General features: G+C 34.5%; 1 protein-coding gene across 5 annotated transcripts in view; it reads left to right on the forward strand.

Moving 5' to 3' along the window:
- The window catches only part of PTBP3 (polypyrimidine tract binding protein 3), a 90,408-nt gene that overhangs the window by 60,094 nt on the left and 15,940 nt on the right, over positions 1–14,374 (forward strand). For all 5 annotated transcript variants that reach the window (XM_015092973.3, XM_060408912.1, XM_015092974.3 and 2 more), the window contains 2 exons: positions 2,834–2,944; positions 4,407–4,581. In XM_015092973.3, the coding sequence (XP_014948459.1) occupies positions 2,834–2,944; positions 4,407–4,581 (286 nt within the window). The remainder of the gene's footprint in view (positions 1–2,833; positions 2,945–4,406; positions 4,582–14,374) is intronic.

Below are 14,374 nucleotides of genomic sequence, written 5' to 3' on the forward strand. Positions count from 1 at the left end.
CCTGCCAGTATAGAAGACAGGTTTGATCCCAGGGTCAAGTAGGTCCCCTGAAGAAGGAAAGGGCAACCCACTCCAGGATTCTTGCCTGGGAAATCCCATGGACAGAGGAACCTGGCAGGCTAGAGTCCATGGAGTCGGAAGAGTTGGACACAACTTAGTAACTAAACAACGACAAGGTTCCTCATAAAAGTGGAATCACTCATCATTTGCTGTTTTGAGACTGGCTTATTTCACATAACAGTGTCTTCAGGGTTCATCGGTATTGTGTGAGAATTTCCTTCCTTTTTAAAGCTGAATAATATTTCATTGTATGTATACACCACGTTTTGTTCATTCATTCATCTGTGGATGGACACGAGTTGCCATTGAGCATCTTTTCTTGTGCTTGTTGCTATTTGATTGTCTTTGGAGAAGTGAAGTGTCTTTGGAAAAGTGAAGAGAAAGTCGCTCAGTTGTGTCCGACTCTTTGCAACCCTGGGGACTGTCCATGGAATTCTCCAGGCCAGAATACTGGAGTGGGTAGCCTTTTCCTTCTCCAGGGGATCTTCCCAACTCTCCTGCATTGCAGAAGGATTCTTCACCAACTGAGCTATCAGGGAAGCCCTTACTTTGGATAAAGTTCTTTTCAAATCCTTTGCCTGTTTTTTAAATTGGGTTTTTGTTGTTGATTTGTAGAAATTCTTTTCATATTTCTATATATTACCTCTTATCAGATAAATGATTTGCAAATATTATCTTTCATTTTGTGGGTTGCCTTTTCAATCCCGTTGATAGTCTTTTGGTGAACGTGAGTTTTAATTTTGATGTAGTTGAATTTTTCTATTTTTTCTTTTGTTGCCTGTCCTCTAGGATAGTTATTCTTGATCATTCTTTCTGATAATAAAAAAGCAGGATATTTGCCTATTAAGGAAACACATACATAGTATGTAATGACAGCAAATTCTTACCAGCATAGGAAATACTTAGGTTTAAGAAGCAAGACACGTTTCTGGCTTATTAAAGTCCAGATGTAAAATGAGACATCAGAGGAAAGCATAATGCATTGTAGGAACCCTGGCCGTGAACTGTGCTGGGGAAGTAGAACAAGTGTTGTAAGAGCATTGGTAACCAGGGGTCTGTCAGGAAACCTTCCCCTCATTCTGTTAATTCCTCTTCTCCAAAGACTCTTCAGAGAGGCCTTCCTTGAGCACCCTTGCACCTTCCCAACTTGCATCACGCTCATCCCTTTCCCTTTTATTTTTAAAACAAAATACTTTTGTATGACCATGTATTGTTATTTGTTTGCTTATTTATTGTCTTGTCTTTCCTTGCAAGAGCAGAGACTCCTTCCTTCCTTCCTTCCTTCCTTCCTTATGATTTTCTAGGTGTTTTTTCCTGTTACTGGTTTCTTATTTAAATCTACAATTGAGAATATACATTGTATGCTTTTTATTATTTTAAATTTAAGTGTGCTTTATGGCTCAGAATATGTCTATCTTGGTGTTCATGCGTATTCTGCTATTATTGGATATATTATGCTATAAATGTCAATTAGATCCAACCCCTCTCCCCTTTGGTATCCATACATTTGTTCACAGTCTCTATACAGACTTATCCATAAGTCTGCATTGGAGGGATATTATTAAAGTCTCCAACAATAGTGTTGCTGTAGTTCTAACAGCATTTTTTCTTAAGTATTTTGGTTCTTTTTTGTTACGCACATACATTTTAAAGATTGTTCTGTCTTCTTAGATAAATGACTCCCATTATCTTATATAGCATCCCTCATTATCCCTGATAATTTTTCTTCAGAGGTCAGCCTTGCAGGAAATGAATATAGCTCTGCCAGCTTTTCTTAAAAATTAGTGTTAGCATGGTGTATCTTTCTCTCTCTTTAGCTTAAGTTGTTATATTTAAAGTGGATTTCTCTCGAATAACCTAGAGTTCGGTCTTGCATGTGCTTTTTAAAAAGCCCACTCTAACAGTTCTGTATTTTAATTAGCGTATTTAGAACATTGGCATTTAAAGTGGCTTTTTTATATATCTGCCAAGATATATCTGGACATGTATCTGCCAACTTGATAACTGTTTCCTACTTAACTGCGCTTGTTTGTGGTTTCCTCCCCCGTTCTCTCTCTGCCTTTTCTAGTTTTTCTCCCGTTTCACATTTTGTTTTATTAGAATTCTTTAGAGCATTTTTAGTTCACAGAATACTTTGAGCAGAATATATATACCTCCTTACCCCCACAGACACACTGTTTCCCCTATTATCAAGATCTTGCATTAGTATGGTACTGTTGTTTAAAATTGATGAACCACTGCTGAGATTCTTGTTTCTACTTTGTTCACTCCTGACTTTTTTCAGAGCTTACAACAATTCTCTATGACTATTTGATTAGTTAATAGAGCATTGGACATTTTGTTCTTCATTTTGTTGAATATTTTGTAGTTTTCCTTTCTATAAAAATTTCAGGAAGTAGATGCTGATTCTCAGGCTGAAATAGTTGATCTGTGTGACTCTTCCATTTCCAGGTATATGCTTTGCAACACCATTATCTCACAGCACTAATTAATTCCTGTTGTAACCTTCTGTTTCAGTATTGTGCTAATTATGACAAGTTATAAAATAGGTTAAATATTTAGTTCCTATTGTATGTCAGGCACTGTTTTAAGCCATGTATGGGTGTTAGAACATGAACATCTTAAGCTTGATTTAAGTAATTTTGGTACCAGTAGTTTTAATAAAGGATATAATTTTCATTTAAAACTGAGATTTATGAATCAAGTTGTATTTATAAAGATAAGTTAGCTAAATTTTTCCCTTAAATTTAACCTAATGTGAACTTTTTTCCAGATATTTTCTAAATTTGGCACAGTCTTAAAGATTATCACCTTTACAAAGAATAATCAGTTTCAAGCCTTGCTTCAGTATGCTGACCCGTTGAATGCACATTATGCCAAAATGGTAATTATGATCTTTGTTTCATTTTTCACTTGTTACTATAGTCACTTTAGTGATACCAAAGAAAGTCATCATGTCTTCTCCTATGCTGTAGTTTACTATGTTTTTTAAAAAAATTGTAATAAAATATACAAACTAATTTATCCTTTTTAAATGTACTGTTCCTTTTGCTCTTTTTATAGTCTAAAAGCTACTCCTTTCTTCATATGAAATGGTTTCAAATCCCTTATCATTTCTTATATTTCTGGGACTCATTTCTGTTTGTCATATTTGAAGTCTACTAGAGTCGCACAAAGTACTCCTGATATAATCTAACTAATAGAATAGAATTATCTTTGCCCTGGTGCCCTCATTTACTTCTATTAAGTGAGCCAAAGATTGATTGATTTTTATATTTTTGCAACCATATTCACTGTTGAATCTCATTGAGCTCTAAATTGATAGACATTAAATCTTAGGAAATATGCTGCTTTCAATTCATACTGGCTTCTTTTTAGCACACAAGTGCTTGACTTTTGACAAGATATAAAACTTCACATTCAGTTTAGTTGTGTTTGACCCATCTCCTATTGAGATCTATCCCTAACTCTAATTCTGTCTTGTATCAGTATCTGAATCACTTCTAATTTTTTCACGAAGATAGAGACTGAGGCGGACAGCACCTTGTGTATCACATAGTGAGCTCTTGACTGGGAATGACATTGATATTTGCTGTAGCTCTGCCTGCATGCATTGTTCTGTACCTTTACGATGGCATACTCGTCAGTAACTGTTAGGATAAGTAAGCGTTTTTTAGTACATTTGTTTTTTGTTTTATTTTTTGTGTTTTAGTTTCTGGTATCTATTTTTTGTAAATTCAAGTGTTTGTTGAAGTCATTAGTAGCTATAAATATCCCTTTGGAAGATCTTTATCATTATGAAAGAAGAGATTGCTAATTTTTGGTCTTGTATCTGCTCTGACTTAAAACTTCCCTCAATCTTGTTACTCAAAGAAAATAAATTTACAACAACAAAAAGTGGTTGATACTGTTCCACGTATTGTGGTTCTGACAAGTACCATTTACAAAGACTTTATATCATCTTAACCTATATAAACTATACTAATATGAATTAAGATGAAATGTTAAATTTAAATATATTTAAACATTTTAAAATAATCATAATTAGTACAGTGTACAATAATGTGTTATAGGTTTTCAAGCTTATACATTTCTCCTCTTCCACTTATCTTACCATAGATAAAATAAGAGATTATCACTTTACAGAAGAAAAAACTGAGAAATAGAGTTATCGTTTTCTCTCTTAGGCTCACACAGTTAGTGATAAAGGTAAAAGGAAAAACAGTTCTTTGGCTTTTAGTTTAGTCCTCTCTACTTTACGCCCGATTGCCACTTTTTGTCAAAGTAGAGGCTACTTGATTTATTGTTGTCTTGCAAAACATCAGTCCCTTTCTTACGTGCTTTAGGCTCTGGATGGCCAGAATATCTATAATGCATGCTGCACTCTGCGTATTGACTTCTCCAAGCTCACCAGCCTTAATGTGAAATATAATAATGACAAAAGCAGAGACTTCACTCGCTTAGACCTTCCCACTGGTGATGGCCAGCCATCCCTTGAACCCCCTATGGCTGCTGCTTTTGGTGAGTAGTTCTGTTTTGGGTCATAGAACAAGCTTTCTGAAGTTAAGAGTTTAATTTGTTAAATCCATATATGTCAGCTGATTTCTTCTTGGATTCTCTCAGGATTTCTAGAGAAAAGGGAGACTCATGGAACAGAAATGTGTTCATTAACTGAATCTTAATATTAGTAGATTCTATTAGTTGTCAAAAACAAGTGGATACCTAAAATTGAATTTATTTTCTAACATTAATTAAAGAATATTGCTCATTCTTTATAAACCATACAACCATTTGTCTGGATTTAATAGTCTTATATATTACTATTGGTTTAAACAAGTTGATTTATAGCCAGCAGAATATTGACATAAGTGCTCTTGAGAGAAATACTTCTCCTTTTTAAAGTAGTGATATTTTACAACAAGGGCCTGAATTGGTAGTATGTTCTTTCTTTATTCAAAGAAGAGGATTTTGTTTTTTAAACATCAGAACTTTTCGTCATTACCCTAAGTTTGTGTGAAATTGCATTTTTGCACTAATAAAAATACAATCTTCTGCATTATTCATGCTAATGTTGCTTTGAAGAGCTTCCTTCTTTTGTTTAAGGTCAGGTCTCAGTAATCTAAACTTTTGAAGTAAACCTTTATGTAAAAGGAAAAGTAGTGAATAGCCTAGTTTAATATATCACTAGATTAATGTACTTTTTGGCTTTGCAGCACTCAAATGTGGTTTATTATTTAGATAAGGTATTAAATTTTATTACCCTTCGTGATTGATTTTTCTTTCCCAGATGACACCATAAAATACTAACTCAGACTTTAAGTGGTATTTAGTTTATCTTCATTTTACAGGTGAGAAAAAAGAATCCTTAGCCAAATAGTTGTCCAAATTTTCTAGAAAACAGTAAATTTAAGATAAATGCTTCTTATTATTTATAACTGGAAAAAATCAAATGGATTGTTCAGTTTGTGTCCCTGAATTGTTAAAGTTTCTGGTTTAGTCTAACCAAGTTTTTGTGTTTTATACATTTGGCCTTCCATATCTACAGGTTTGGCATCTGTGGATTCAACAAACCACAGATCAAAAATACTCAGAGAAGAAAAAAGTTTCATAAAGTTCCAAAAAGCAAAACTTGAATTTGCCTTGTACCAGCAACTATTTACATAGCATTACATTGTCTTTACCGTGGCTCAGACGGTAAAGCATCTGTCTACAGTGTGGGAGACCTGCATTCCATCCCTGGGTCGGGAAGATCCTCTGGAGAAGGAAATGGCAATCCACTCCAGTACTATTGCCTGGAAAATCTCATGGATAGAGGAGCCTGGTAGGCTACAGTCCATGGGGTCACAAAGAGTCGGACATGACTGAGCGACTTCACTTTCCTTTCCTTTCCTTTCCAACATATTAGGTATTATAAGCAATTTAGAGATGATTTCAAGTATACAGGAGGTGTGCAGAGATTATATGCACATACTGTGCCGTTTTATAAAGGGACTTGAGCATCCTTGGATTTTGATGGTATCTATAGGGTTGGGAGTTGGGAGTGTCCTGGAACCAATCCCTTGTAGATACTGAAGGGGGCTGTATTTGTTATCAGCCTCTACTCATATGTACAGCTTGGCAGAGCCAAAGGTCTTTGTAATTAGCATTTTAATAGCAGGTGATAGAAACGGGCTGTCATTCAAGTTTGCTTGGCTATCAAGTGCAGGACTGCATGTATTCCAGTAATTGAATGCATACTGTTGGTGTAATTAATGTTCTGCATTGTGGGAGGAGGACATTTTAAAAATATGATTAAGAATTTTGGTTTCTGAATATAAAATATCAAAATGTTGCTATCCTTTCTTATTGTGTTAATAAGTCCTTTGTCTTGTTGCAAATAGTATGTACATTCTAAGATAAGTAATTTATCAAACAGAACAATACTTTTAGGTGTTGTATGAAAGTTTACTCCGCCTCTCACAAATATTTGACATGGTTCACTATTCCCTCCTTTTTTTCTCTTGGCTTTGAAAAAGCTACATTTCCACGTCTCTGATCCTTACTTAATTAACTAGCTGTTCTTTCTTTAAAGATTACCCTTTCAGGTTCTTAAGAGCTAAGTTGTAAGCATTCTAGGGTCTTCCTGATCTGTTTTAGAGATAATATATAATATTATATAATATTATGTTAGTAGAAAAGCTTGTAAAAATATGTGGATATAGTTTTTTAAATTTTTTTTTTTATGAAATGTTTAACATTATTCTACTGATTTCATTTAGTTAGTTGGTTATGGCTGTGCTGGATCTTCATTGCTGTGTGGGACTTCGCCTCTAGTTGCAGCGCGCCGGAGTCTGCTCTCTAGCTACGGTGGATTCCCTTGTTGCAGAGCATGATCTCTGGCGTATGGGCTTCAGTAGTTGTGACTCTTGGGCTCTAGAGCACAGTCTCAATAGTTGTGTCCCACGGGCTGTTGTTCCATGACATGTGGGACCTTCCTGTATCAAAGGTCCTCCTGCATTGGCAGCAGATTCTTTACCACTGAGCCACCAAGGAAGCCCCTGAGTACAGTTTTAAATATCCATACTACCCAGATTAAGAAATAAAATGTATACCCATACTGTAGAAGCGCCATTTGTACCCCTCTCATTAATTGTGTTCCCATTCTCCCTGCTCCAATGTAACTGTAGTCTCAAATTTTTGAGGGTAGTCCTGCTTTTGCTTTTTTGCTTTTCTCCTGTGGTTTGGTTTTGGTTTTTTACTACTCATTATGCAGCCCTAAGTGCTAGAGATTTTTCTCCTATATTTAGAAGTTTATTTAAATGGAATCACACTGTTTTCCTTTTTGATTCATCTATGTTCACATATGTGGCTCTTGCTTATCCATTTTCAACACTGTCAAGTGTATAGATTTCCACTGTATGAATATATTATAGTTGGTTTATCTATGCTACTATTGATAGACATTGGGTTATTTTAGTTTGAGGCTATTATGAACAGTGCTGCTTTGAAATTTTCCCAATTATCAGTGAGGTTAAACTTATGTTTGTTGGCCATTCTTCTTTATGAATTTTCTGTTAATTCTTTTGCCCATTTTTATGTTTAGTTTCTTGTCATTTCTTATTTGTAGGAATTCTTTAATATCCTAGACACTAGTCTTTTTGTTGGTTTTATGTGTTGCAAATAGTTTCTATCAGTTTTGGCTTTTTGGTTCATTCTCTTCATGGTATTTTTATATGGCCAGATTTACTTGCCATATCCTTTATGTCTGTGTTTTTGTGTCATGTTTAAAAAAATCCTTTATTACTTTGACATTATAAATATAAACACTTAGAAATTCTGAAGTGTATAGTATTTTAGTAACTTTTTATTGCAGTATTTCAAGTTGCAGAAATAGTTGAAAGAATCCCCCATATCCTTAAGATTCTCTGATTATTAACATCACACCACATTTACTTTATCATCTCGCTTTATGTGTGTCTCTGTGTGTGTGGTATTTTTTTCTTCCTCTGAGTCATTGGAAAATAAGTTACAGTAAAAAATAATAATAATAAGTTGCAGGCATGATGTCCCTTCTAAATACTCATTGTGTATTTTCTAAGAACAAGGACATTCTTATGTAAATAACAAAATCAGAAAATTAACATGCACACGATACCATTATCTAATCCATAGACCTTTTAAAAATTTTGCCAGTTGTGAAAATAATGTTCTTTATAAGAAAATGTTTTTCTAGTAGGGATCCGCACCAATATCAGGCTGATATATTTGTCATGTCTCATGGAGGCCTTTAATTTGGAACATTTCCTCATTCTTTGTCTTTTATGACCTTTAAATTTTTGAAGAGTTCAGGGTTGAGTATTTAATAGAATGTATCCCAATATGCATGTCTGGGTTTTTGGCTGAAATAATGTGTCTTTCTCGTTTCATTACATCAGGAATGCTGCCAGTTTATCCTGTTCGTGGTGATGTTAACTTTGATCACTTAAGGTGGTTTCTTCCAGTTGTCTTACTGTTTTTCTCTTTGTAATTAAAAATACTTTTTTGTAGGGAGGATATGTTGAGACTATATAAACAGCCTGTTTCTTTCAACTTTTCACCCTTTAGTTGTTTGTTTTTAAAGATTTTTATTTGATGTGATCCATTTTTAAAGTTATTATTGATAGTTACAATATTGCTTCTGTTTTATGCTTTGGATTTCTGGACATGAGGCATGTGGGTTCTTAGCTTCCCAATCAGGGACTGAACTTGCATTGCTTGCATTGGAAGACGAAGTCTTAACCACTGGACCTCCAGGGAAGTCCTTCACACCTCAGCTTTAATATCCATTGCCTAAAATAGTTGTCACCATAATGGTTGCTGCTGTATTGGTGATTTGCTAATTTTAATCTTTCCTCCTGATTTAGTAGCTGGAATTTAAGGACTTTTTTTTTTTTACCACTCCATTCCTTCATTCATTTTTACTACATTTATGTGAATTTAAGGTTTATAATGTGCTACTTTGTATTGACATAGTGTAGTATGATTGCTGGTGTAAGTGATATCTATCCCATTGCATAATTTTACTGTCTATGTTCATTATACTGTGCATTAGCTTTGTATGACTTATTTACTATTCATTCTATTTATTTTTTCACATTAATATGGACTTGTAAATTCTTATTCTGTGGCAGTAATTTCATATTATTGTTTTTCATTTTATGTTCAAACTATCCGAGATTTGGCCAGTGGGAGCCCTTTCATACAAGTTTCTGTGGCCTTTTGGCGTGTCCTCATCATCGTACGCACACTTCATTACTTTCTGGCAGAAGATGTGTCAATTCTTTACTTTCCCTGCCTTAGCACTGTAGTCAGCCATTTTACAGTGAGCCCTGGTTCTTTTTAGTGGAAAATAGTATTTGCAAATCAGTATTAAGGCATTATATATTCTCATTGATAATAGGGTATCATTGCTTCTAGAAACTTTAAGTGGATGTGTATGTGTACTTCATAAATATATTTCTCTGTGTGTTTTTAGAAAAACACTGATACTTCCAATTCTTTTTTTTTTGATACTTCCAATTCTAATTGAGCACTGATACTTCCAATTTAACTGATACTTCCGATTCTAATTGAGCACCCTTTTTTTTTCATATTGTGATTCCTTTCTTCAAGAATGAGCTAGTTTTCCATTAGCCTCATCATATTTACCCATTTGCTCAATCCTATAATACACAAAAAGTTTCAGAATTGTTAACACATACCATTAACTAGAGGTTAATATTTGCATAAGTTTTCTGGGCTTTGCTCCAATGGTCTATTTATTATTTTTGTCATTACCACAAGTCTCAGTGTCTGACAGAGTTAAGTTTCTTACTCTTCAAGAGTATCTTGGCATTTCTTGACCATTTACACTTAGAAATTTTAGGATCAGCTTTTCAAGTCCTCAAAGGAGGGGGAAAGCACTCTTAGGGTTTTGATTAGATTATATTGACTTTATAAATCACCTAGAAGACAGTTGATGTCTTTACAATAGAGTCTTCCAGATGTTGAACATTGTGCATCTCTCCATTTGTATATTCTTTAATGTCTTTGAGTAAAGTTTGATGACTTTTCCTATAAAAGTATATTTACATATGTTTTGTTAGAGTTATTCCTAAGAGCTATACTTTTTAGATTCTAATTCTCAACCAGTCTTTTTGATCTGTGTAATTTTGGGCAAATTGCTTAACTGCTCTGTACTTTTGTCTTTTTATATGTGAGATGAACATAATAATAGTACTTAAGAGTTGTGATGAATATTATATGTGCTAATGTACGTAAGAGCTTAGAATGATGCAGTGTAAATTTTAGCCATCATTTGGTTTTCATAATGTTGCTAATATACAAATGCAGTGTTGTTGTTTCTTGAATTTATATTCAACTTTGATTAACTCTTCTTTCTCTAAATATTCTAATTTCTTTCTCTTTACTTTAGTAAGATCCATTGAACTTCTAAAATTTACTTAGAAATGGAAAAGTATCTAGAAGAGTGAAAGGAAATAAATGCGAGACTTAACATAAAGTACAGTAATCAAACCACTTTGACAGTGTTGAAAAGATAGATATATAAATCAGTAGAGAAGCATATAGAGTCTGAAATCCACCCGCATGTATAGGATGAGTTGATTTTGAGCAAAATTGCCAGTGTAAAAATTCAATAAAGGAGAATCTTCCAATAAGTAGTTTTTGGACAGGTGGATATCCATATTGCAAAAATAAATTTTGATTAGTATCTCACACCATACTGACAGATTGACTTGAAATGGAGCTTAGACCTGTCTGTAAACTTAAACCTAAAAAACTCCTAGAATAAAACATAGGAAGGGGGACTTCCCTGGTGGTCTAGCAGCTAAGGCTCAGTGTGCTTCCACTGCAGGGGACATGAGTTTAATCCCTGGTCAGGGAATTGGAATCCCACATGCTATGCAATGTGACATGGCCGAAACAAAACCAATAAATAAATAAATAAATCTTAAAAATCACTACGCGAAAATCTTCGCAACCTTGGGATATGCAAACGTTTCTTAGATAAACCACAAAAAGCACAAACCATAAAAGGAAATAATTTATGTATTGTAAGTACAGCAACATTTTAAAAGTTCCGTGGCTTGAAAGATACCATCAAGAAAACCGAAAGGCAAGCTTATAGACTTGAAGAAAACAAATTAGTTATATCAGGGTATATAGGGAATTCCCAGTTCAATACTAAGAAAGCAAATCATTAAAAATGGGCAAAAGATTTGAAAAAAAATACTTTACAAAAGATGGTATATGAGTGGCAATAAACACATGAAAAGATGCTCAGCATCCCTAGTCATCAGCAAAATGGAAATTAAAATTACTGTAATATATTATTTCATACCCTTGAGCAGCGTCTTGATTTGGTGGAGTGTTGTCTCACTGGTCCTAGAAGTGATCTTTTCACATATGCCATCTTCAGACTGTTTATTTTCTTAGTTTTTGGGATTTTGACTAGACCTGTTAAATTCTCTTACTCTGTTCTGAGTATCTCGAACTTTCTGTCGTGTTTTTTCCTTTATCTCTCTGAGCTGCATCCTGAATAATTCCTTAGGGCCTTTCATTTTATTAATGGTCTCTTCACCTTTTGTCTAATCTGTTGTTAAACTTGTCTGATAATTTTAAATTTCAGCAACTGTGCTTTTTATTTCTAGAAATTTTATTCTATTTTTAAGTATCATCTGCCTTGTAGATACTTTTCAGCATAGCTTTTATTTTTCCAAACATACCATTTAGAATCCTCATCTGATAATTCCAATGTGTGAAGTCTTTGCAGTTATTTTTCTGCAATTAGATATTTATTTTTCTACTTTCTTCTTTTTGAGTTATTCACTTACTTGGGAAATAACTTGTGAGACTTCTTAGTCTCAAGATGGTATGTTCCTCCAGAAAGAATTTACTTGTTTGCAATATCAAAGGATCTGTGTCTGGAACCATTTCAATCTAAATCCATAATTTTGTTAATTTTCCCCCAAGCTGTTTGATAGAGTTAGGTTTTTAGCTGGGTTACTCTTAATCATCTTGTTAGCCATTAGGTTTTTTTTTTTAAGATCTTTTTACTGTTCATTGGACATATCTGCCACAAGGTTGGTCTTTATTATTTAGTCTGCTACTATATCCACATTTTTAAAAAACAATAATTGGACCTTTTTTCCATAATATATATTGTTTGTAATGTTTCAGATATCTTTGTATTTTGTCTAGTGACTCATAATTTATATAATAATCCTCCAATTTAGACGTTAAGCTTGTTTCTTTAGGGTTTGCTACTATAAATAATAGCACTGAGAAACACTGAAACACTGATAAACTGATCTCATAGATAAAAATTTTATCTATTTGTATTACCTTATTTGCTATTGGTAATACATTTTCCAAATGTAAAATACCTGTGATATAGCTATTCAAATCTTAAACCTTTTCCTTTAAAGTTTGTGTAAACCAATGTCTAATAGGTTAATTTGCTAAAATGTTTCTGTTCCTGCTTACTTGAGGAATGTAGATTTATGGCAACTTTACAAATGTTTCTTTTGTCAAATATTAACAAATGTTCTTGTACTTGGAAACAGTTATTTAAAATTTGGCCCTGGAACAGTTTGTCAGTTCTTTCATTTATTGCTGTTGTTCAGTGAGAGTTAATATCAAAAATGTTCCTCATTTCTCTCAAACCTACTGCATATCTTCTGCCTCATACCACCACTCCCCATAACCACTTGTATTAGACTTGTTTCGTTTTAAAAGTACCTCCCTTGCCTTTCTGACAAATCCGTGACTTACAGTAATTAACGTTTATTCCTCTCACATAACTGACACCTAAACAACTGTGAATCAACTTTTGCAAACTTCCCTCACATGTCTTTTTGATCGAGGGTCCAGGCTGAAGGTGTCACTCCATTTGAGACTTGGCATTCTCGTGGCAGAGGGTGAAAGAAATCAGAGAGCTGGTGTAAACCCATAATGCTTCTGAACGCTTCTGTATAGCAGTCTATGTCATGACTGTCTGTGTGTTCCTGTCATGTGATTGAATGCAGTCGTGTTCCATACAGATGTATGTTCTGCAGGAGACACTGCAAGTCACATAACTAGCTAGAGTTAGATGGAAGGGTCAAGTGGATACTTGGCAACCATATTTCTTCTTTCGTTTAACTTTCCAGTGTAAATTTTCATAATAACTCATATCCATATTGAAGTGTCTCTGGTAAGTCTCCCTCTATGCCTTAAAATAGTTTTTTGTTACGAAAATGAATCATTTTACGTATGAGCTTCAGCCTACTTAAATATAAGGTTAGCGAGGGCAGAGGTTCTTGTATGCGTTACTCAGTGCTTCCTTAGCGCCAGAGGGGTGCTTGCCTCCTCATGTGCTTTCAGTGATATTTCTCTTATTGCATCACTCTGTCAGTCCTCATTTTTGTGTCTTCATTTATTGTCAGTTCTCTCTGCTAGCTCTGTCCCTGAAGTCTCTTTATGATTATGTTTTCTTGAATTATTTTAATAAATCATAGCACATATTTAACGAATTCTGTTAAATAATTCTCTTTAATGAAGAGAATAAACGTACGTGATCTTTTAACTCCTCTGGAAAATTCAACCTACATACTTGCTATAAATATGCATATCACCCTATCATTAAAAAAGCAGATCCCTCCCTTTGAATGGTACAGTCTAGCTTCTCGCTATTGTTCTAGAACTGTCGCTCCCAGTTTATGTTTCTCACTCTCCCTGACTTCTACTGAACCCCTCTCCCTGAGATCCCATCTCTGGATCCTGAGGGACTATGAGTCTTTGTTTTGTTTTCTGAGGCTGTTCTGTCTCTTTTCCTTAGAATGCTCTTCTTCCACCTAAGTGTGCTGATACTCCCAGGCTCTCTTTTTAGCTTTCTTCACTTCTTATCTTGTGCCCTTTTTAGTGGAGTTCTTCTTCATATGGCTTTTATATTTATTTCTATATAGATGATTTACAAATCTGTATCTTGTAATAGTTAGAAATTCCGAGTTTACCCCCTCATTTCCACTTATGGCATTGCTGTTTGAATGTCTTAGTATCACCTTGGCCTTAATGTGTCCTAACTCAAATTGTTTTCTTAGTAACAATGATTCCACCATTTAGAGCTAACTCCTGTATTTGTTGATGGTGCAGTCGCCAGGCTTCTAAATGGAGAAGGAATATCAGCCTTTGTTTGGCATCTGGTACACACTAAGCACTCAGTTCAGTTCAGTCGCTCAGTTGCATCCGACTCTTTGTGACCCCATGAATCGCAGCATGCCAGGCCTACCTGTCTATCACCAACTCCCGGAGTTCA

Source organism: Ovis aries, chromosome 2 (assembly GCF_016772045.2).
Source record: "Ovis aries strain OAR_USU_Benz2616 breed Rambouillet chromosome 2, ARS-UI_Ramb_v3.0, whole genome shotgun sequence".
Taxonomy (NCBI): Eukaryota; Metazoa; Chordata; class Mammalia; order Artiodactyla; family Bovidae; genus Ovis; species Ovis aries.